The following is a 26,057-nucleotide window of genomic DNA, read 5'->3' as shown; positions in this document are numbered from 1 at the left end:
ATGGAAATGCCAAAATGTGCATAAATTCTAAAAATGCGCTTTAAAAAAAAAAACGTATGTGCTCAATTGCGGCTGATTATGGAATTTATGGAATACTTTCATTCTCTATGATGGAAACACATTTACTGAATAAATCCCTTGATGTGCAACAACAACAAAAAACGCAGATGATTTTGCCTCAACAGAGGATGTGATTGGATAACTGGACTAACCAGCACCTCAAATGTTGGTAATGCCTGAGCAAAAGTCTGTCATCAGAATGATCTGGTATAATGACCTCCCAGAAGTGTCTAACGCAACGCGTCCACAAACACCAGGCATCCGAGCGCAAAATAACATGACAGCGTTTGTTGCGTTTCATCTGCGCGATCTAAGGCACAAATAATTTTGGCTTCCCCGATTGCAGCAACTTCCATTATTGTTAAAGATATTTCATTTCCCATGAAGTGATGATTTTGTTCTCTTGAACGGATGGGATGGAAACGGTGCTTATTCGCAAATGTTTTAGGCAATATTCCAATTTCGCGCACAAGTTAAACATGCAGCTTTGGATGGAAACATAGTACTGGTATAAAGTGGCATAAACCTTGCATAAGTGTGATGCAAACACCTGGCGATGCATGAACAGTTTTCGAAATGTTTTCCTCTCTCCTACTGGGTAGCCATAAATCATACAAGCATAACTTACAAAGATTTTGGGGGTAGAACGCATCGGCTCCTTATCCTTCGGTACAATACGGATGTAGAAGACAGCAGGAAAGATGAAGATAAGGCATGGAGCGGATGTTGCACCTGGAGAAGGAAGAAGAGGACAAATGTAGATTAGCTAATCAGCTGAATCCAATTAAATCTGACACTGATGACAATTAAACATGATGACAATTAGAATTCCAGCGACGTTGCCTTTGCTGATGAAAATGAGAATAGAAAAGTGAAATAAGCACCCTATGTTGGACAAACATCATTTGAGTCATTTTATGAGCATCATAAGACTCATTAGTTAATATCTGAAAGGAAAAATCTTTCAAATTACTCACATTTATACCTAGGATAAACTTGAGTGTAACATTTTCAAAGGACGTAACGTAAAACATATTAGACGATAATAAAAGATTATGCCTAAACATAGTTTTTTCAAGTATTTTAGCCTTTCAATGAGATTATTTTGCACCATCAAAGATTTTTAGAATGAAAAAAATACCACATTTAGAAACCTGGACAAAAAAGAGTTTCCTATCATTGATCTGTTTTGTTTTCCTCTTCATTACGATCAAATGGAACCTTGACACTCACCTTCTTTCCAGTAATATGAGATAAACAAAACAAAAATATTGATTTAACAGCACAACATTATCTGTTCAAACATGCAACAGAGACATTTGAAGCTGTACTCAAGGCCAGAGACAGCGGCCCGCCAGTGTCAGTGTCCCTTAATCACACTGAGAAAGCAAGACAAACAAGCGAGTCTCTGCTTTGGCATTCCCGACACATGTTTGAACACAGAACTGTTTCCCTCTATTTCCAGGTTCTCAGAGAGCACTTTTGACCGGTCTGGATTTTGGGCTCTTGAGCCAGCGAGGATTGAAGGACTCACCAATGATGCCAAAGATGCCCAGGATGTTTGGGGCAAAGATGACAAGCATGTTGATGAGAGTCAGGAGAATGACGGCTATGGCGACGTGTCGGATCCAGTTGAAGGTCTTATTAGGAAACACCATCTCTTGAATGGCTCTCCGTACCTTTGAGAAGAAAAAGCAGATCATTTTTATTTCATTTTTAATGACTGAAATGACTTTAAGCAACATTTGATCACCTGTACACCTCAATTCTGTACAGCAAGCTGAATCTCTCTATGCTTTCCAATATGCCTCTTTAGAGTGGGCAGCATGAGTCATTTTATATAACAATAACGCTATATGTCACTATAGTTATTTTTGCTGTATTATTCAACCCGAAATGGTCCATATATTACGTCAGTGGTTCTCAACGTTTTTGACTACTTCCTTTATTTACAGAAAATAGGTGTGGAAACATATTAAAATAAATTAAATAAAATAACTGAATTCCATAATTCCAGTAGTTTCAAGCCATTTGAAAGGTGAAAAGGTTTTTTTTTTTCACAAATAGCTGTTTCTCAGCAATTTTGACCTGATAAAATATTTTAGAGCTTGACATAACTAGAATAACTAGTGATTTCCATGACTTTTTAAGATTTTATTAATTTGCATGACTCTTCAAAATTCCTTTTCATATACCCAGGTTTTCCAAGATGGAACCCCATGGTTCTTAAATAAAAATGACAAGGGGGAACAAGTTAAATTAAGAAATATGATGTCTGTTTGTATCTTGATTTTTAGCTGCTTTCTCTTAAAACTTATTTTTGTCTCATTTTAAAGCCTTTTGCAGCAGCCATTGAAGTGTGCTGAGACCCCCTCGTGGGTCCTGACCCCTGACCCCCTGTTTGAGAACAACTGTATTACATTTTATGCATTTGGCAGAAGCTTTTATACAAAGCGATAGACATCTACATTTTATCAGTACTTGCTTTCCCTGGGAATCGAACCCATGACCTTGGCATTGCTAGCGCCATGCTCTACTGTTTGAGCTACAGGAATGCATAATCTTCCAGTATTGATTTTGATAATCAAGTGAATGCAAGGCTTCACAACCGAAAGGAAGTTATTGGTTGTATGGGCATTAGTGGCACATCGCAAAGGGTCAAAATGAACTTTGCTCTTGTTTTAAGAAGTGCCCATCTGCATTACAGTTTACAGAGCAGGCTAGCGTTTTTGCTTTTCACACTTTGGATATATTGTGGTAAAAACGGTATAGCACAATCTCTATATAAGATATGAACATGTGAAACTCACTGGGAACAGAACGATGGGCACGGTCAGGGTGACGGCGGTGAGCACAGCCAAACGCACACAGAGGATGAGGGTGTCGTAGGGGTCGATCCTGCTGTAGGTGTGCAGAAGCTCGGGCTCAACGTTAGCTGCGGAAAAATAAAGGAATTTGTCAACTTAGTTTGCAGGTTTTACATACCGAGCGGTAGCCTGGGAAAAGCCAGACAACTTCCGGCAAATTTAGATTTGCTCTGCAAGTAGTCTGGCAAAGAGCTCATTCAAGCCCATTTCTAATCCGTCGAAATCGCGGCACCAATCAGAAACGTTGAGGCGGGCTTTACACGATGACGATCGCTCTGATTGGTTTTAGGTCTATCCAATTGCGCCCAGAGGCATTTGAGCGACGTCCGTTGGTGAAGCGCACCAACTTTTAAATGCATTATTATATTCAAATTGCAAACACATGAGGACAGTCTCCATGAAAGACCCACTGGCAGATGAACGTGCTACTACATTTCTCTTTGAAATGGTAGGAAATTAAATTAGATTTAATAGAGGATTTTAACTGTGACAAGATGATTGACAGGGCAGTTTACGTGACAGGATGCACGCGACAGATCCGTCCGATAAAGATGATGAAGTAGTATGTCCCAAAGCATGCCTACTATTTTGCCACACATTCAAAAGTAAATACCTTTTCTTCACAAAAAGACTACATACTTTTATGGCATAGTCAGTGTAACTTAGGCGAATTGGGACGCAGCATATGGCTTTACACGATGACGATCGCTCTGATTGGTTTTAGGTCTATCCATTTGCGCCCAGAGGCATTTGAGCGACGTCCGTTGATGACGCCCCTTTGGAAATGAGTTATTAATGAAGCTTTGCCAGACCATAACTCAGTTACTACTGAGAATGGTCTGGTTTTAACCAGGCTAGCCGAGCGGTACATTCTGATTCGAATATTTCAGAGCGATCTCGTCTGAATATTCAAACATTGAGATAATAATCATGTTTATTTTACACAGCACCTTAAAAGCAAGCTTCTCAAGGCTCATACACAACAACAGGGAAAACGATTAAACAAAGAAAGTATGCATAATCAGACGATAAAATCTAGTAAAATCTATTAAAAAAAAAAGTGAAATCTGCAAACAAACAGGACATGTTTTTGCATTCAAAAACAGCAATATGGAGCTAAATGATTTTTGATAGCATTTATCTTTACAGCCGCTGTCTTTGTTGTTTTGGGGTCTGACTCATTAAGGAGTCGTTAAGGACTCATTAAGTTGCACTGCCTAACAAAAGCTTGACTGTTTTTAATTTAACATGCAACACATGATGCATCCATAAAATTCAGTGCAAACATGGATCAAATACAGGAACTGCCAGGTAAGCAAATCACTAGTAATGGGCAAATGTAAAAGTGTTAAACTTACTGTAAAATGTTAGGTACCCAAAGAGAGCAGCTAGGAAGTACATAGTGTACATGATGAGGATGGAAATGTTGGAAACGTGCTGCATCTTCCTCTGAGTTGGGCTGCAGGGAGAAAAGTATGAGATACATTTTCAATCTATTTGCACAAAACACAGAATACAGTTACAAGTGCTGCTTTAATGCAGTCGACTTACTTGCGAAGCTCAGTGTAGATGGGCAGGACCTCGGGGTGGCAGACGAAAGCAAAGGCCAGAATGGGGATGGTGTATGCAGTCTGTTGAACAGACAGTGTTGTTTTAGTGCATTCTGATACGCCTTTGCTATGTTTCACCCATTTCACATGAAAATGAATAAAAATGCCCCCAAAATTCAAGATATGGTGTGAAAAACATCCTTATATTTTGTAACAGGATATAATTAAGCAATACCATACGAGCAAGACTGCATTTGATATTGATATTTTACTACAGTTCAATAGACAAGAAATTAACATTTTACACTGAGAATATAGTTTTTTTGCTCTTTTTGCCAACAAAAATAGTTCCAAACAAATCCATAGTAGAGCAATTGAGCCTCTACAGAGCAACACAGTGATGTTTCGTTATTGAATGAATCTGTGTTTTTTGAACTAATTGGTGTAATGAATGATACAATGACTCACTCATAAACACAGTCTCTGCGTCTGAAATCGAATACTTCTCAACTATTTAGTATGTTAAAAACAGTATAGCAAAAGAGTAGTATTCCCGAATACATAGTAATCGAATAACAGTAGGTAAAAAGTCCCTGGACGACCTACTACTTCCACCGAGATTCTGAAGTGTGTATTCTATAGACAATTTATTATCCTGTATTGAACTATACAATACCTGTGAGTTCACAGTGAACATCTGCGGGCTGCAGTGGGAGTCATCCTCCATCACATGTCCGGTATGGTAGCTGTGGGCGTGGTTAACGGTTACGTTTGAATGTGCGTGAGCCAGCGTGCTATTGGCCGAGAACTCCTCGAACGGGCACAGGATCTGGAACTTCTTATACATGACCTAAAAATAAAGAAAGGGACAGAGGATATTAAAGTCTGTTTCCTCTGTTAGTTTTGTAGTTCTTTTTATGATTGGTCCCTCGTGATGGTCTTCCCAGGTGCACCTTGTTCTATAATAATATAATATAAATCGATATTGTGATCAATGTTTTGAAGTTGAAAAAAGCCATGCAATTATTGTGTTACATGATTGACAGATTGTCATTTCTTAATACTCAGATCCGTCCCTAACAGCTATGTCTTGTTGCCTAAAATTTCATTAAAATTTCATTAATATTCAAACACCCCTTGACAAACATTATACTTATGAAACATTACAGAACATATTTATCCCGAGAGAATGTAACCAATTGCAACCAATTAAAAGCCTCAGTCATCTTCTTCTGAAGTCAGTCTGAGTCAGTATTTCATTAATCAGCATTGCTTTGTACATATGATATAATATTCCTTCCTCTAAAATACCTCTGGGAAAAGTGTGTGGGCGAAGTGTTATGTGAATCTGTGAATCAACACGCTCTGAAATATGTTTATAAGATAGAGGGACAGGATGGTAGTGAGTTTTTGGTATAATTTTTTTTGGTAAAAATTGATTTATGAATGTCATGATACCTTTTTTTTCTTTGGAATAACATGCATTGATGAATAAGACAGGGTGAATTTTGTTTTCATATTGACTCTAATAATAACAATGATGGCAAATACTTACTGCACTAAGGAAGAAGACCATGCAGCTGAGTGAAAAACCACTGGAATAACCAAGGTAACCTGCAAATATAAATATAGCGAAGCGCGTCAATATGCCGTCACAGTGCTATTGTCAATCGACATGCTGCTTTACATGCATTCAAGCCTGAATCCCTGCAACTATAAATGCATGTGCTAAGAAAAGCGCAGTGAGTTATCGCTCATTTCAGAAGCTAATCTCTGCTGACAGAGCTTACAAGACAGAAATACTGACAAGGTCAACTTGATTGAATTACTAAAACAACTGTGCACGGTTCAAACACTTTTGCTCTCAGAAAAACCCATTTGCCGTTACTTTGGTTATTTATTGGTTTAACTTATTGCTTCATATGAGAACAGAATGTGCTTTTAAAGTGCTTGAACTTGTGCTCTGTAATATGAACGGTCCATTCAACTGGGTCAAACGTACACGCGGTGGGCTGATGAAACCCATGAGGTGAAGAGAGAGATAAGATAGACTGAAGTAGAAATGATGGACTCACCCAGCTGTTTCATTAGAGCCAAAGGCAGGATGATACAGAAAGACACGAGCACCACTAAGTAGTTGCCATTGAGATACCAATCCCTACAGAAACAGAGACAGAGAGTTAAAAAAATGTCCAATTCTAATGCAAAAACTTCATTTTAGTCAATCAGTTCAGGCAAGGTTATTTTATGTGGTAAAGCCAAATTACTGTAAAACATCAAGATTTGGCATAATACTGTATTCTGTCACCTTTATGGTGATTAGTGGTGAACTTTTAAATCTTTAACCCCTGGTTTCACAGACAAGGCTTAAGCTAGTCCCAGACTAAAATGGATGTTTGAGCTGTTTTAACTGAAACCGACATCTCTTAAAATATGTCAATGCCATGGTTATGTCTCAATGCTTTTGTCACAGCAGTAATGTTTTTTTTTTAAGGCACATTTATAAAAGCTAATTGAACTAGCCTAATCCTGGCTTAATCTAAACCCTGTCTGTGAAACCAGGCCTACATTTTCTCCCAGAATTGTAACAATGTTAAGAAACATCACTGATTTCACTGTTACATGAAAGATAAACTGACTCTTTGTCTGGTCATAACTTGTAATCTTCACTATATTTAGCAATTTTAAAATACAGAAACAATGTCCTCTTTTATAAATGATTGAAATGTGCAATTATTTGTTCATTATAAAAGTTACAAAGAGAAAAATGGGATCTGACACTTTGAAAGGTTTTTGTAAGAAATAATTGTATTAAAAAAGCATTAAATTGACAATAAAGACATTATAATGTTATAAGGGATTTCTATTTCCTATTACATTTTTTAAACTTTCTATTAAATAATAAATGCATAACGTTTTCCACAAAAATATTAAGCAGTACAACCGTTTTCAACATTGATAATAATCAGAAATTCATCATATTAGAATGATTTCTGAAGGATCATGTGACACTGAAGACTGGAGTAATGATGCTGAAAATTCAGCTTTGATCACAGGAATAAATTACATTTTAAAATATATTTAATAAAAAACAGTAACAGTAAAACTGTTATTTTAAATGGTAATAATATTTCTGTATTATTGATCAAATAAATGCAGCTTTGGTGAGAATGTAAGACTCTTTCATAAACATGAAAAAACAATTCTGACCCCAGTTTGGGGTCAAACTTTCAACACCAAACAACAAAACAAAAATACAGAGTGCACCTTTAAGGGATGTGATATGTTTTCATTGCTATTTGCTGCTGGTGAAATGAGAGATTATGCTCTCTGGTTTAATGGGAGCTGTAAATAAAGCATGCACCAGTAACAAAAATGGCAACAAAACAAACCAGCAAATAGTGCAAAATGCAACTATGCAACTTCTTAACTTTCTGTGCCTATTTTAAAGCCAGTCATTCTTCTGGTCTCCTTTTCTGCTGCTCTGCCTGTCTGACAGACCGACTTGAGCAACTTCACATGTGCGGCTGTAGAAAACATTTACACTCTTCCAGAATCGACCCGTCTAACTCCATCCGATTTCAGACCGAGTCTGCAATTCGTGTGATTTATGAGAAGGTATGTTGTGTTTGCTGAAGCCGCTAGCGACACAGACCATCTAAATAGTTGAAAGCTGACTGCGACATGGCACAGTTCCCACTCCTGGACTCAAGTAACCGCCACACTGTGAACACGAGGACACACACACGGAGTCACAAGGTGTTGCGCAGTATGTAAAGTCCAGACCTTGTTTGAGACTGCTCTATTTCCAGACCCTCTCCACTCCTCCCAGTACTCAAACACCACGTGTAGACAACTATACGTGGGAATGAAACATCATAAACGCATTATATAAGATGTGCTATTGTTAGGGGAATCATAAAGATTCCTCTGCAGTAGAAGTGGCTGCTTTACATAGCAACATACAAGAACCAAAATATATATCAACAGCTACAGAAGTGTACTTTCCAATATACTGATAAAGGATATGCATATCGACAATTTTTATATATTTTTGCATTTACATGAAACATTATACATAAGGCATGCATTTACGTAAAATAAGGTATATATATATATATATATATATATATATATATATATATATATATATATATATATATATACATACATGCACACACACACACACACACACACGCACACACACACACATGCACATGTGTGTGTGTGTGTGTGTGTGTGTGTGTGTGTGTGTATACCATATTCTATGTAAATGCTTGTATGTATAAAAAATGTTATATCTTATATTGGTATATTTGCATAAAAAGCTTTGTTCATTTCGAAATCTGGGCAAAAAATCTGACATTACAATTATAATTCAGCATTAAATGTAAGTGTGTGTGTGGGGGGGGGGGAGTGTGGGGGATAGAATATATGGTTCGTACAGTATAAAAAACCTATGTAATGTCCAGTAAATCAACTATACCAACATGATTGTGTGTGTGTGTGTGTGCGTGCGTGCGTGCGTGCGTGCGTGCGTGTGTGTGTGTGTGTGTGTGTGTGTGTATACCATATTTTAAGCAAATGCTTGTATTTATAAAAAAAATGTTATATCTCATATTGGTATATTTGCATAAAAAAGCTGTGTTCATTTCGAAATCTGGGCAAAAAATCTGACTACAATTATAATTCAGCATTAAATGTAAGTGTGTGTGGGGGGGGGGGGATGGAGTGTGAGGGATAGAATATACGGTTCGTACAGTATAAAAAAATCACCTATACCAACATGAGTGGTGTGTGTGTGTGTGTGTGTGTGTGTGTGTGTGTGTGTGTGTGTGTGTGTGTGTGTGTGTGTGTGTGTGTGTGTGTGTGTGTGCACATATAGCAGCGTCACTTCATGCTGCACCTGGTCCTGAAATTATACAAAAGCTCTCAGTCAATGCATAATGTTAACAGTGAAGCACACGCCTCCATCTTTGCTGAGTTTCTAACACTGCTGACGTGTTCAGTATACAGAACTGAAAAGCCTCTGGAACCAAAGCCTGTGTGAGTTTTACACTGCTCATATAAATAAATCACCTTGCCCATATACACTTTCACTCTGTTAATTGGAAGCCATCAAACTAATCCAGTAATTTTGCAATACTCATTATATAAGACAGAAGATTTTGATGTTTAAACTTCTTGCTAATTAACCATTTTCAGGTGATTAAAAATAAAATGTGGCTTTGTTGTGCATAGAATTTAAACAACGACACTCACAGGCCTAGTAATGAAGATGACGTCTCTTCTTAATATAAACTCAAAATGCATTTATGTGCTTCATACAAACACTATGGCGTGTCTGTTTTCAACACAATAATAAAACTTGATAAAACAGATGCTAAACTAGGATTTATCCTGAGAACACAAGCAAGCTGAATAAAGTTATAACCAAGCGCTTGTTTTCAGATGCGAGAAACGAGTTGTGTCTACTGACATCAGCACGTTACGCAGTTGCCATGACAGTATGCTTGTTTAAAGAAGCCGTCACGCGCAGGAGGACAGAGGTGTGGTGGGAAAGAGACAGCATCAGCCAATCAGCCTTCGTGCTCTTATTAACTGACCAATCACAGTTAACAGCAGCCAACACACCTCCCCTTGATGCCAGGTTGAGATTTTTCAGTGTTTGCCCTAGTGAAGTGCAGGTCTTTGACCTCAACGGACCGTGACATCGTCAGCTGACAATACCAGTGGCTGGAGTAACAGAGTCGGTGAAGAACTAGCAATTCATTCACATTTAACTGGTAAAATTGCAGGTTGAGGGAAGGTCGAGATTTTCTCATTTCATTTCAGCATTCTACAATGACACTCTAAAGCAGGGGTTTTCAAACTTTTTGTGTGTGTGGACCACTATTTGTAATCAAGAATTTTCGCGGACCACCTCATAATACACATAATAAAATATGTCTACACAGAGTCCTACCTGAATTAATCTGCACCTCTAAATAGGCTTACTAGCTCTAAAACTATCATTGGTCATCACATCAGTACAACAGGCTTGTTAAAAGAAAGTTTACTGCACACAATGGCTGCCACATATTTAATTTATTTATTTACTCAAGCGCCCGAGGGCATAATCAGGTTCATTTGAACAACAGGCTTATTTCCATAGCAATGGAGTATGAAATCTATACAGTAATAAGAACACTGGAATATAGTCAACATTTCAAAACCTTTGGTGATTTTATGGGATTATTAATCTTCCGAATTTTACAACTCCTCAAAAAGTACCTAGGCTTGAGTTTGTCCACTTAAGAGCACATCCGCAAAACATTTCAGAAACGCGAGATCAAGAAACTAACTGGAAATTAAAATAATAACAGGCCTTATTCATTCCATTTATAAACATTTCGTTTCATACACTGTAAAAAGTTTAACTATTATTTACTCAATTTTATTGGTGAAACATTTTTACACTCAAAAAAATTGAGTAAATTTTAAAGCTGTGAAATCAATGAAATATACTGTATGAATTGAGTAAATGCAAGTAAAAAAATTAAGTAAATCTGAGTAACTGCATCTGGTACATTAACAAATAAAATTGAGTAGAAATAATTTAACATTTAAACATTAAAAAACAATATTTATGAGTAATATTAACTGTTTTTATTAATGAGTAATATTAACTTTTTTATTTTCTCTAAACCTTTGTAAAATAGTACTCCAGACAACCACCATTATACATTACATTGGCCTTTATTTTCAATGAGTACAGCAATACAGCACATTTTAGACAGTTTTTTCATGTATACAATATTGCCTGCATTTAAACTTATTTAACAAGTAAAAATTAAATATTTAAACATTCAGGTAGCCTAATTCAAGTGTAATCAACCAGTCTGTTATCCAATATCCACCGAATCTGCGCTGGTCCTCATGCCGGAGACAGACTCGCGCTCTGCGGGTGAACTTTGAACTTCATACCGCCGTCCTGCGTTTCACTCACAGTCACTGTCTGAGGCACAGCCGAAATATACTGCGAGCGACTGACATAACCTGCCAATAAACAAAAAGTGATAGTTCTGAGGACATTTTATCACCCAAATGATAATAATTATATTCATTATCATTATGAAAGTCATGTGTTTATGCAAAGCGTTTCAATCACGCAAAAAGACAAACGCGGCTCTCGTCTCGTTTAGGTGTCGAATTACGCCTCTGTATGTTGTTTTGCATTAAATATGATTTAAAGCACAGTAATGATTTTATAGATAAAATAAAACATACACCAACCTGAATTTCACAGTGAAAATGCACCAAATCTGCGACGCTGAGAAGAGAGCTGTTGTTCTGGAGACTGGAGAGTTCAAACAGCCACGCACTCCAACCGTCGAGTTTTCGTCACGTCAGAGGGTGGGGGAGGGGGGCGGGGGGGGGGGGGCATTGTTTTAATTGAGTAAACTTACTCAATTTTAAGAGCGTGTTAAATATATTAATAATATTGATTTGAATTAAGTAATTTTTTTGTTTCTTGAAACAGATCAGTTTAATTAAACATTCTCAAATATTTTGATAGAAATTTCACATATATATTAAGTATATTATAAAGAAATAATTGGTTAGTCAAATACTAAATTATTTTATTGAAAAAAACTTAAATATATCTGTAAATTTTAGATAAAATTAACTGTTGGATTTTTACTCAATTATTTTGGTATGTTTAACTCAAACAATCAAGTAAACGATATACAGAGATTTTATTAAGTTAATAAAGTTAAAAATTTCTGTAATATTTACTAAGCCACAGAATTATTTTTTACAGTGTATAAACTGCCTATGCCTAACTGTGCGTTCACACCGGACGCGAGCGCGTCAAATTCAAAAAGGGATCATATGTCAAAATCGCGCCTGCCCCGTCTAGTGATACGCTTGACCACTTTGTATCAATTCCCGCGTCAAAACAAAAGTTTGAAGCGAAATTTCGTCCGGTGTGAACGCACCATTAAAGGATATGCGTGTGATGTGATAATGAGATAATATTTGCCTCTGCCCTTTTCCAGTGTTGCCAGATTGGAACGGTGATTTCCAGCCCAAAAGCTCACCAAAACCCGCCCACTACAAGAAAAAACCGCCCAAAATTTTACTGCCAAAATAATATGATATAATTTCATTACCATGTCATTCAAGGTTGATAAGCACAATTTGTATCTCCTTAAAACAAATAACAATGATAAAAAAATAAAAAAAAAAAAAAATCCAGGAAAACAGATCAAAACGGCAATAATTAAGGAGAATTAGCCAATATGACTAAAATGTCCAGATGGACACTGTCAAAACGGCAATCAAGAAATGAACCGATGACTTTAACCCTCGGAAGTACACATTGCAGAACATAATGCAGAATTTAGCAGTCAAAACTGATTCATCGTTGATTCAAACCTTTTTCAGCAGGTGTCAGAGGAGTATAGTGCAGTCTGGACGGTGTAAAGTTGCCGATGTCTGGTACGGTTAGGCTAGTGTGCACATGACCATGGACATAACTGTGCTCTCCTCTCAGAGTTATAGTCACCATCGATATATCCCACCACGTGTACATTTTTAGAGTTGCTCACTATCTCACTCTTTACTGTGTACATACAACTTAGTAGAGGCATTAGCCATCACTTGAATATACAGCTACAACTTATCGCGCTCAATCGCATCTGCCTGCTGATCGCTGATTGGCTAAAAGTGCGTGCTCGTCGGTGATGTCAACACCAATGCCAGCTGACTCTGCATGGGCGTGTGTGTACAGTAATGTCATGATGACTGATTTTATGGACTACATGCACACTTTATTTTAGTTTTTTAACCAATTAGACTTTAAAATGTAGATGTTTGAAAACCGCCGAACTGATACCAAACCAGCCCAAATTTTGTCCACCCGCCCAAACCCTTTTTAACTCGCCCAATCTGGCAACACTGCCCTTTTCTCTTCAGAGAACCTGTTGCTATCCACCGAACCAATGTTGTGGTTCTAACGGCACAAACTTGAATGTCACGGCCGAACACCACTAGGCTTTTTTAGTAATCACACAATAACTTGACAATTTAATTAAAATGTTACATCAATATAGGCCTACATATTCTTTTTACTTTTTTTTATGTGAATTTCCTGGTAAAATGAAGGTAAAAAAAATATTATTTTATATTTCATTTTGCCTTTCCACGGACCACCTGCAGTACCCTCACGGACCACTAGTGGTCCGCGGACCACAGTTTGGGAATCGCTGCTCTAAAGTACTTACCCTGAACTGGTATCTGTCTTCAGAAACGCCTGCAGGACCAGTGGGAACTCTGACTTGACGATGTATAAGTAACTGGACATGGCTATAGGAAATATAAAAAATTACTAAATTAGAAGAAACACAATCAAAAGAAACTAACCTTCATCATAATTTTATGCTCATTTTGCTTGTTGCACCCTGCTGGAACTGGGCTTGAACTCAGGATGCAAACCATTTGTTAAACTATTAAAAAAATGGGTTAGGGTTAGGTTAGGCTTAGGGTTAGGGTTAGGGTTAAGGTTAGGGTTAACGCTAACCCTATATCTATTTATATTACTTTTATATCCATTGGTAATTTTGTGTGTATTTTATATGCATTATATTAATCTGAGTCAGTGTGATTAATGTGATTGTTATGTAATTCTTAGGGGGAAAAAATACTTGTCTACTATTAATCTAAATTTGAAAAAAATATATATATATTTTTAAAATTCAATTTAACACTTTTTACACAAATTAAATATGAAAAGTCACAGTCAAGTCCAAAGAAACCTGAAGAACAGGCAGCATTAATAATATGGGGATTAAATAACATGGAAACACAGTGTTAAATATCAGCATAAAGCAAGTTTTGTCATTTTGCCAATTCAGAAAGTGTGTGAAGGAAAGAACATGGGTGGAAATTAATTGGCAAAACCAGATAGGAAAGCATAGAGATGAATAAAGGATAATAAAAAAAAAAAGATCTATCAAATTAATACAAATTATATTGGGCAAATATTAATGTCTCATTCACATCAGGTTTTCTTTACCTCCAATGTTTTGAAGAGTGATGGCAATTCCTGCCGCCATCTTCCCTGTCATTCCGAAGGCCCTGAATCCCAGCTGTTCGTATGATCTGATTCCTGGAAATGAAAGTCAGTTAAACATGAAGAGAGAGACAAATCTCACCACCACAGCCAAGTTTCCACAAAATCCTATCTCATGTTATGATTATCTTTGCCTGTGGTGACCGCTGAGTTAACATGGAAACTCAGTAAGCCCTAAAATGGAAGCTGAATTGTGTTTTCAGAAAGGAAATGACATCACAACAACACACAGAAAATGCCAACAACTGCATTACAAGAAATGGCTCTTAAAATGCTTTAAAACAATACATTTCTCTTTCTTACAATGTTTAGTATTGAACAATAATTTGTGACCCTGGACCACAAAACCAGTCACATGGGTCAATTTTGTGAAATTGAGATTTATACATGACATGAAAGCTGAATAAATAAGCTTTTCATTGATGCATGGTTTGTTAGGATGGGACAATATTTGGCCGAGATACAACTATTTGAACATCTGGAATCTGAAGGTGCAAAAAAAAATTTAAACATTGAGAAAATCGCCTGTAAAGTTTTTCATTTATGTTCGCGATTGTGCTGCATTCACTCACAATTTTTTTTTATATATATTTACGGTAGGAAATTTACTAAATATCTTCATAAAAGAAAAATGGGTAATTTTGACCCATACATTGTATTGTTGGCTATTGCCACAAATATACCCGTGTGACTCGTGACTGGTTTTGTGATCCAGGGTCACATACATATGTATTGATTAATTGGCCTGTCCGATTCAAACTATTATTAGTTTACGTGTTAAATTCCTTCCTCCAGTGTCACAAATATTCTCCACTATATTTAACCATTTCAGGCAATTCCTGTTCAGATTACAACAACAAAAAATGCAGATTGTTCTTCCGTTAACTTTAAGGCATCTGTCCACCAGATTAGGAAATAGCAATACAACAAATCGATCAAGAAAATATAGTTCTTCTTACCAACAATACCAGAAGACTTCAGCAGGAGGTGAATAGAATAGCAGGACAGACCAGCTACAGCCGTGAGGAGAAACCTGAAGACAAAATACAACCATCGCATCACCTCAAATCTGTACAACATCAGCATTCTGCACACGCTAGACTTAATATATGGCTTTTCTAGAAGTTCCCCCAAGTAATCTTGCAAGAAGTAGTAAGAAAGTTCCTCTACTGGAGATTAATGTACTACTTTCTACTTACCAAACTGACATTTAGCTGACCTTTTATCTGAAATGACCTTCAGTACGCACATTACAGAGACAATCCCTTTAGAGCAGCATGCGATTAGGAGTCCAGCACAGATACTAAGATTGCAAACTATTAAAACCACTCAAATATAATATAAAGTCAATAGCTGGAGTTCTACCGTGTACAGTACTTTATACTTTTTTCAGATGCATTAATGTTGTTGCGTAAGAATTACTGCTGACTGAATCTTGGGAAAGCGCCAGTGTTTGTGTTGGAACCAAAAAAGTTCGTCTGATAAACTGTTCCATGAAACCCCATGATCAAACACACCACCAACCGATTTTACTGATTCATCCAGCTCTTTTCTTTTAGCTTATGTCATGGAAAGCCAACTTTCAGAAAGGCAATTAGTTGATAGAAGCTTTAGCTACACAATAGTAGAATTCTCTTGCAAAGCGATTATTGTACTTTCAGGATATGTTCACAATGATTCACCGCAGGAGGCAGACTGTCCTTGAATTTAGTCTACCGCAAGTCCATTTGGGTGACAAGTACCTGATAAATGGCAGGTAATTAACAAAAGCCAAGGGATGAGCTCTGGAACGACTGTATTCAAACGAGATGAATGTTCTCATGGGCTTTTGACAACAGCTGCCTAACAATTCAGCATGCATTCACCAGAGGAAGTAATCTCAGTACCTGTGCTCTGCAATCGACACATCTACAATAGAATTATGTGAATTTGCATCGACCATTTCTGTTGTGATACCAATTCATTTTGTGAACTGCTGTTATGATAACACAAATGTTTTTTCATTAGCAGTTTTATATGGGTTTTATTTATATGGCTATTTAAATACTAAATGTGACTATAAGTGGTGGGCTGATATACAGCCAACATTAGAAGCATTTGTCCTCTGGAAGTGATCAAACTGCCTTCCAAGAGGCATGTGTGAGGTTTCTCCCAACATGAGGTAGATGAATTTATTGTTGTATGTTTGGAAATAAGACTATCTTTGGAGAAAGCAGTCTTGGCCTGTTAGGTCATTTGATCAGTAGTATTCAATTCCCTGTAACCTGACTGGAGCGGAGGACGCCTCAGACGTCTCTCCTCCCCCAGTCAAACCAAGACAGGCTGCGAGAGGAAACCAAATATAACAACTATATTTGGATGGGGGCAGGGTGATCCTAAAAAGAAGGATGTGTCTGGAGAACAGAGGAGGCGTGGCCAGCCCAGGTCATGGCCTTTCTGGGGCTGTGGATAGACGAGAGGGGTGGAGCCAACGAGTGGAAAATTTTAAGAAGGTGGGGAATAAACATTAAATGGGAGGTCGCACAAACGCATGTGTTAGCTTTCCTCCTCTACTCTTTGGAAAAATACTCTATTGCTAGTCAACTTCAGGCATTCTTCAGTTTTACATACATATAGCTATAGGAGGTATGGTAGAAGCCAGTATGATTAGCATTTTTTATAATAAATATATGTATATCTAAACTTCATTTAACCATCTAAAATATTTTACTGGCTTGAGTTGAGTTGTTCATAATTTTACATTTTAAGTACTTTAGACTCTTGAAACAAGGGCTGAGGTTTTAAAAAAAGGGCAAACAGAGTTTTGCATGTACTTTAACAGAATGCACTCAGTGCGTGGATCTTTTCCATAGAAAATCCTGTCTGGTACACCCATGTTCATGAACATTAACAGCCTCCTAAAGGAAACACTCTATTATTCAAGAGCATGTCTGGAAAAATAACAGATGTAAAATCTATACTTTAATTACCATGGCAATTAGACAGCCAGTGGGCTGCCAAATGCTTGACATTCAGATGACGTTAAAATGCTGATTAATTGAGGGCTGGAAGTGACAGGTTCATTTGGATGACTATGAGATGATTCAGTGATGCTTCACATCAGAACAAACATAGAACAATGGATTACTTTTACAGCCAACTTGTCATTAAGAGGGTAATGAAGGTATTTCACTTACAAGAAAAGCAGTATGCCAGTATTGGCCATAGCGTAGGCCAATCCCAAAATCCCACTGCCCATAATGGCATTGCCCAAATTGAAGACTGACATGCCAAAAGAGGTCTTCCCCTCAAACTGAGAGAGGAAATGAGATTGATAAGCAACTAATACAGACAAAAACACCAGCAGTACTCCTACATAGACTAACATCAACACATTGTTTAGTTTCTACGTGCTATTCGTGATATGCTATTGGTTACCTGAAAGTTAACGGCAAATGTTGCACATACTTACATCAGTGAAACGTGGCTTCTTGCCATCGCCGTTGGGCAGGAACTCGATGTTCTCAGCGAGTGTGCTCTCAGGATCATCAAATCTGTTGGACGAAAGACAGTGGACATTTAATTGACAATGATCTTGATCATCATCTAACTTCCTCTTCGTCTATTAACGTCATCTGTTTTCTGTTATTGACATACCTGCCGTGATGGGTACCATTTCTGATGGTTGATTGAGAGTGTGAGATGGTCCATCATCGAGCAGGAGAAAGAGGGTAAACATGCACTTAGACAGGCCCACAAGTCAAGTCAACACACCATGCCAGAAGGTAAACGTGCATTGAGAAATTTACAAATGTAAGCTACAAATAAAGTTTGCATTGAACTCAGTACAGAAGCACACAATGAACATGATGTACGTCAGTATTGCAAGTCTGTTCTGACTAAGAAAGCTGGGAAAACATGCTAAAAACCATAAAGCAAAACCAGTTGAGAACCACTATTTAAAGTGGCCTGGTTCTCAATGCAGGTGGTACATGAGAAAGCACTTCCTGTCACATGCACATAACTTATCTTACTGCCGCATGACAATGAAAATCAAAATGTTCAGAGTTTGTATATAAAGTCAAAGTCCCTATAAGGCAAGTCATTTCACTCGGCGGCCATCTTTGAAACGCCTTTGGGCAGCTTTTTCAGTCATGCAAGTGCAGTCTCTTTGAATGGGGAAGCATCAAATTCTCCAAAGTTGTTTACAATAGCTTAGGATTAAATTTCATATTTGAAATCATCAATTAAATCTGACAACAACTGTCTTATAAATTTAGCTTCTAAACGCTCAAAATCATGACATTTTTCAGCCATGTGTCAAAACAGTGACTGTTTCTATGCCACTGGAGCTTCTAACGGCAGCTGGAGTGACGCAATGGCTTTTCCAATCAGTGATTGGCTCTTTTTTTTAGAAGGCGGGACTTATTCTGCCATATTGCGCATTGCACTTTCTCCCATTCATAGTAATGCACCATCTTTGTATATCTAAAGTCTTTGATAAAACTGAATGATTGGATGCAAAAGTGCTTACTGTTCTTCCTCCATCATAGTCTTCATCGGCATGCACATTTCCTCTCCGAGGTCGTGACTTTTCCCATTGGGTAGGATACTCATATCTGATCTGGCAGGTTCCATGGTAGAAGCGGTCGATATCCCACAGTTCTATGTGTCAGTTGTCCAAGTTGCTGAAAAGGTTAAAAATTTTGACAACAATTAAAAAAATGCGACTTTATGAAATTAAATATATGCATAAAAATCAGTCTCATAATGTCCAGGGTTGTTACTGTTAAATAGCCTGGCTAACGTCAGACCTCGTCTCATTGAGACGTGGTCTGGGAACCACATGTTCATTTTCTCGTATTTGAGGCGTGGTTTACGAATGCCCAGAGCCGTTTATTGGGTGCTACGAATGTCTATCAAATGTGCCTGTACGTAGCTCATAGCCAATCGTTTCAATTATACCAGATGACGTATGTAGAGCGACAGAAATTCGACGAGGAAGAAGACGAAATAAACTTGCGTTCTAAACTACTTAGAACACTATCTAAGGCTGCATCGAAAGGTAACTTCGCGTCTGATGCCATGTTGGATCCATAGACATAAACAAACTACTTTGGTGTGTCGCATAGACGTCGTCATCGTCTTGCTGCTCCCTCCCCGTTCTGTGATTGGTTCCCTTTTTGAGGGGAAAATCTGGTCCATGGTATCCAGGCAGCGTGAATGCCTAGCGTGAATAAAATCGCGCTGCGCGCAAGGAAGCATGGGGAAACCCAGGCTAACTGTTAACTAAAACTTCTTAAAAATCGTTTTCACTAACTGAAATCAAATAAAATGTAAACATTATTTGAAAAGTTACATTAAAATTAGAAATGTTGCCTTGGAAATTAACTGAAATAAAAAAGGTTAAGGTGAAGTCCTAAAACTAAAACTGAAATAAATATTAAATAAATCTAATTGGAAACATTAAAAAACGAATAAAATTACAGTAAAAAAGTCAAATTAAAATCAAAACAGAAAATATAAAATTAGAAACTAATGGAAATTATTATAGCATAAATAAATACATCAATGCATTAGTAATAATAAATACTATAATAGTATATATACTGTATTATATATATATATATATATATATATATATATATAATACTAAAATAATACAGCATATGTTCCAATCTGTTTATACTATACTATATACTAAAATCATAATGGGGTCAGATGGTAATACTGTGGTACTTTGATGTATACCATGATGATTACTACATAATTCAAATAGTCATGTGCCAAGGTATTAGCATTGTACTTCAAAGTACTTATGCATAAAAAACATGGTATTGGTATGCATGTCCAAAAACAATCTATACTTAAGGGTGTCCATGTTAATTAAGTCTGATGGAAAATTTAATTTCTTATTATTATGATTCTTCTCCACAACATTATTGCATTGAGTAATACCTGTCAGTAATGCACAAAATCACTCTAGAAATCATCTCAAATCAGCCTGATCGATTACATCACTACCACTTGGCTGTGCGGCCACCTACAGAAATCACCAGGATTATTCAGCGATTTAGTGACTGGCCTTTGACCAGTTTCCCCAGAGACCTTATTTCCATTTATGCATGCTATTAAGTCGCCAGTTTTCAACGACAACAATGAGACGCAGCGCACCAGGGTGTAATTTTAGACCAGCAGATGTTCTCGCTCTTCAGCGAACAGTGTCTTCGCGCGTTCCTTGGAAAAATGGAGGCTCAATAACATTTACCACGTCACTGTTTATTTTATCATCGAGGTTTTCAGTCCACTGAATAGTAGGGCCATTGAGACGCCCAGCTGTCACGATAAATTGAACACACACACTGTTCGCAATAACAACTGTCTGAGAGGGAGAGAAGAACTGTATGAGTGTTTTCATTTACGGTCTGGGAATTGAGGAAAGTCTTGAGTCTAGTCCATTTCCAAATGAGACTGATGCAGACATGAGATTGGATTCCAGCACTATTAACATTTAAAACCACTAGCAACATGTTGTGTCAGAGTGCCATGGCAACTTGTCGAAATATTCTGTGCCTGACTAGACTATCATTTAAAAGTAAAAGAAATGAATACTTTTTTGTTCTGCAAGGACACTTTAAATTGATTAAAAGTGACAATAAAAGACATTTTCAATGATTTAGAAAATAATAAGAATGATTTCTGAAGAATCATGTGACATTGAATTCTGGAGTAATGATGCTGAAAATTCAGCTTTGCATTCCAAGAATAAATAACATTTTAACATAGAAATCAGTTTGCATTTTTGATCAAATAAATGCAGCTTTGGTGAACATAAGAGACTTTTTTCAAAAATAGACATAAGGTTTTCTGTTATTTTAGCATCACTAAATACCCAGACAACGTAGGTTAATGTACCTTCGGACAATTCATTATTGCAAAACAAACCCCATCACCCTGCCAGGGTTCACTGTGCGATAATGACCAGCTGAATGTACATTATCCCTTACATTTTATCCTCACTGAGGTAATTAGCACTGTACTTACAGGGACAGACTCAACATGATAACGTGACAAGCTTTTGATCAGGCATTGCAAACAGCAGCTCTTCTTTGGGGTCCAAAGGGACTCTAAATTCTAACAGGAGCTTGAATTTCACATGACCATGATATGTGAGGTATGGAGGCTGCCTGCGATATATACGTTTTTGTCATCCTTAACACTGCTTAATGCAATATTTGACCCGCAAAGATTGAGCTCAAGGTTATTAAATATGTCGGATCTGATCAATTTAGCTCCAACTTTTTGACAGATGCAGGATGGTCAGTAGGGGCACAAAAAGTGCATGTAAAAGCACATAATAATAATTAGCAATACACAGTAACAAAGTGGAAAAAAGGCAATTATTGGGTTAATATACAAGGACTAACTACTTTTTGAGATGAACAAAATGTGATAACTCAGGTGTAAAGCGCAGTATTATGAAGACCTATCACGCTTTCGTCATTTTTATCATCCCTCGCAGCTGTTTCACACAATGCACTGTCCTTGATGTACATTCAACAATGTGCTGCCTTTTCAATAGGGCTTTACATTCACAATAATATAGACGTTACACTGACCAACACCTCAAACTAGGGTCAAGAAACAGGACAAGATTAACTATAGCCAAAATCGACAAACATTTTTTTTTAAACGCCTCATGCAATAACGAGTGAACAGTCGCCATTTACAAACTGACTTAATTATTCTTTTTTCCTCTAGTCAAACGCTTTTTTCCACACAACAAGAGCAAATGTTGTGGGTCTGAATCTTCATTTACAAGGTACAAGTCTGCCCTGGTCAGTTTGTTACATGTTCCTTCAAAACTTGATGTCAGTAGTAGAGCGAACACAACCTCTGCTCTGATTGGTTGGCAGGCTCAGCTCCTGAAGTGGAAGGTCTGGCACTTTACATGCCTAACAGACCATGTTTAGATGTTCCCTTTTGAACAGAAGAGCAAATATGACTCATCTGAAACCATTTTGGGGTTGAACATGGTCCCAGCATCATGATTTTTCCCTGAGGACTTTTCTAAGGATAAATGATGAGAATTTATGAACAGAAATGTAAGAAACATTTTTATAGAACTATGAATACAAATGTTTCTTACATTCTTTTTCATATATATTTATACATATACAGTATATATATATATATATATATATATATATATATATATAATTTCTATATCTTACAAATTATAAAATTGTTATAAACTTTTTTATAAAATAAATTGTTTTATAAATGTAAAACACACACACATATATATATGCATACACACATTTAAATTATTTTATGTTTTTTTTATCAAATTAAATATTACATAAAATATTAAAAAGTATGAAAATATAAATAACACCACACACTTTTATTGACCAGCAAATCAAAAAACAACTCTTTGCATCTTAAAATGACATGTACATTTATCTTCTGAAAGCAAACAGAGCTCTGACGAACCTATTGAAATTATTGAACACCTTTAAGAATCAAACGTGTGATTAACAAAGTAATTTGGTAGGGCGAGTTAGTGTGTGTGTGTGTGTGTGTGTGTGTGTGTGTGTGTGTGTGTGTGTGTGTGTGTGTGTGTGTGTGTGTGTGTGTGTGTGTGTGTGTGTGTGTGTGTGTGTGTGTGTGTGTGTGTGTATGAGTGCAGGAGGCAGATAACAGGCTTTAACCACTTAAAATGCTTAACAGGTTGTGCATGGTTGGGTAGCAAGTGTGGCCGTGAACATCTGCAGAAAGTGACATCAAGCTATTGAATGTGATTTGACCGTGGTGATGATGAGTATAGGAAACAATTTGAATGTGGATAATGTCAATTAAACTCATGCTTGCTCAAGGGAGCTTTTAATTAGGCCGGTTGAACGGTTTCACAAACAGTGAATCACGTATAATTGACACCCTGAGATGAAATGCCACCTGTCGTGAGCTTCCGATTAATAGATGAGGGCGTCTGTACTCTGTACCTTTAAATTGGTCCTAACTAAAGTAATTCAACATTCAAAGATGAACGTTTCACATAGCACAATGTGAACTGCTGAAAAATATCACTGTAACTGCTTTGAAACAATCTGTATTGAATAAAGCGCTATAGAAATAAAGGTGACTTGACTTGACTTAATGATACCATGTAGAATACCACGCTTGTACCATGTTTTGGCACACTTTTGTCGGGACTGATTGAACCTCTTTGAGGTTAAAAGGACCTGCCCTGTGCAATGATTGCTCTTTACCAGACTGCCAACTGGCAGTGCCAACTGAGGTCTATTTTACCGATAAAGATCAGTGACGTTTCTGTCTGTATTATGTTTGTTTCTACCCATCTATCAACTCACAGGATCCAACTGTCTGGATTCTGGTAACAACCACTTTTCACAATCCAATCAATTCCTAATAAATATATCCAACCCAATCCATCTTATGAGAAAACATAACTACTTTAACTCAACTCAACTTTTTTAGAGCACTTCCAAAAACCACATTGGGTACCAAAGTCCTGTACATGAGAATAACAAAAATAAACAAGGATAAAAAAAAAAAACTCATTTAAAAATGTCATTTATATGAAAACAAAAGAAAAAATGCCCACCCCTAAACCTAACCATCAGTGGGACGTAAGCAGATTATACAAAAATGTACGAACAAGACTGAGAATTCAACAAATTCACATGTGATCCTGGTCCTGTGACTCAAAAGCATCAATACAAATGTCAGGCTCAAGTGTACAGAGAATAACAGCAAAAAAAAATGAACTCCTCAACTCAAATCAGACATGACTGCTATCCTACGAAATCATACGCTCATCTCTGGCCTTGGGCTTGAGGTCGGTGACCTCTCATCTGTCAGCACCAACTCAGAAGCTCCGACTCACTGGATGCAAATGTTTACATCCAGGACAAAGTTTGAGGAAGGGATATGATTGGTCAGGCACGTTCAGCTGATGTCACGTTTTGTCTCTAGAAAATTCTGGGACATTCTTGTTTACTCATGTTCATTGATTGCAAAGGTCTCCCAATGAAGTTCACTGAAAAACAGATTTTTGCCTCATCACATGGTCACACCTCTTCTGATATCGGCTACCGTGTCAACTATTGATTGGTCGTTACTGTCCATTCACGTTCAGTGTGCGTCATACTGTATTGCCCCATCCATTAATCCAACATGAAATCCAAATCTGACTTTTGTGACAGTTTTAGTCTACTTGTGATAGCTTTGAGGTTTGCACAACTGTCCATCTAACATGTCCCAACCATTCAGAGTTTTACAGAGAACCTTCTGCTGATCAACTCAAGGGTGATTTCCCACTTTCTCCCGACCTCTGACCCCTCATTCCCTGACTGATGAACATAATGTCCAGAGAACCCAGAGATTCAGAGGTGACATCCTTACAGGCCATCTGGCATGCCAATATTCAATACACCGCCATGAACTAAACCCAATACACTCTCTTAAGCTGAGCCAGGAGACAAACCCCATTTGGAGAGGTAACTGAAGTATACAACACGTGGTAAGAGATTCTGAACCATGCAGCAGATATGGAATATAACATTTAAGTAAAGGTTTTAAAATAAGCTACTTCTGCATCTGTATACACATCATCTCCAACACTAATAAACAGGATTGGCTTAACTATAAGATCTATCAGTCATCAAGGAGAATGCACCTTAGACTCTTAATGTGCTTCAGTGAGGACAGCAATACATGAAATTACTTCAACAAATTAACCAAAGTTAATAATAAGCTTTTTTATCACTAATAATAAAATTCATTAATATTATTGCCAAACTACTCACATTTATTTAATTTATTTCAGCTTTTTAATTACCTTAACCTTTTTAATCAAGCCTTTTATTTCTTTTTTAACTTTTAAGACAACACAAAAATATAAAATTCACTTTAAATCAGAAATTGAAAGCATGTTCATCATAAGAGGTGTGCATAGACATTGTCTGTATGAACTTCATTTTCTATTCTGAATAGCAATATATCTGGACAAAAAACAACATGAGGTCACTGATCCATATACTACTAAGTAAATTAAAGAAGCTAAACATATACTTAACATAGGTATAATACAGTCTCCTAGGACCATCACAAAGGGAATCAAAATTGTAATTATGAGTCCATAATAACTTAAATATTCACAATTTGTCCATTTTCCATAACAATTAAAATTAACCGAATAAGTGAATTCTTTCACTTATTTTCGTTTTCTAATCTTACAGATTATGCATCTAAAAAGTAGTCAACTTTATATATAAAAAAAAAAGAATAGATCACACATTGTGTTACTTACTAGTCAATGAGCTCCTGATCTAAAGATCTCCGCGACTTTAATGAGAAATGATGTTTTCGGTTTAAGTTTCCAGTGTTTCGGATGCTTTATGTTCCCGTGGTTCTTCACCTCGTGTGGTTCGATCACAATAGAGACAAAGCGCTTTGAGA

General features: G+C 37.0%; 1 protein-coding gene across 3 annotated transcripts in view; it reads right to left on the bottom strand.

Annotated features, from left to right (window-relative positions):
- slc38a3b (solute carrier family 38 member 3b) overlaps positions 1–26,057 on the bottom strand; it is a 28,888-nt gene extending 2,831 nt beyond the window's left edge. The window contains exons 1-16 of one of the 3 annotated variants that reach the window (XM_081380479.1): positions 25,909–26,057; positions 19,108–19,261; positions 18,231–18,251; positions 18,046–18,127; positions 17,771–17,886; positions 15,554–15,627; positions 14,538–14,630; positions 13,747–13,828; positions 6,553–6,635; positions 6,033–6,091; positions 5,154–5,327; positions 4,479–4,558; positions 4,286–4,386; positions 2,871–2,995; positions 1,595–1,739; positions 689–792 (exon numbers count right to left, since the gene is read on the bottom strand). In XM_081380479.1, coding sequence (XP_081236605.1) covers positions 689–792; positions 1,595–1,739; positions 2,871–2,995; positions 4,286–4,386; positions 4,479–4,558; positions 5,154–5,327; positions 6,033–6,091; positions 6,553–6,635; positions 13,747–13,828; positions 14,538–14,630; positions 15,554–15,627; positions 17,771–17,886; positions 18,046–18,127; positions 18,231–18,251; positions 19,108–19,211 — 1,443 coding nt within the window. In that variant the 5' untranslated portion in view covers positions 19,212–19,261; positions 25,909–26,057. Of the gene's footprint in view, positions 1–688; positions 793–1,594; positions 1,740–2,870; positions 2,996–4,285; positions 4,387–4,478; positions 4,559–5,153; positions 5,328–6,032; positions 6,092–6,552; positions 6,636–13,746; positions 13,829–14,537; positions 14,631–15,553; positions 15,628–17,770; positions 17,887–18,045; positions 18,128–18,230; positions 18,252–19,107; positions 19,262–25,908 lie in introns of those variants that run through there. The other 2 variants (XM_081380480.1, XM_081380481.1) reach the window with 2 other exon arrangements.

The sequence above is a fragment of the Scardinius erythrophthalmus genome, assembly GCF_964197995.2.
Source record: "Scardinius erythrophthalmus genome assembly, chromosome: 12".
Taxonomy (NCBI): domain Eukaryota; kingdom Metazoa; phylum Chordata; class Actinopteri; order Cypriniformes; family Leuciscidae; genus Scardinius; species Scardinius erythrophthalmus.
Note: the sequence above shows the minus strand (reverse complement) of the source record. Positions and strands in the feature narration are given on the sequence as shown.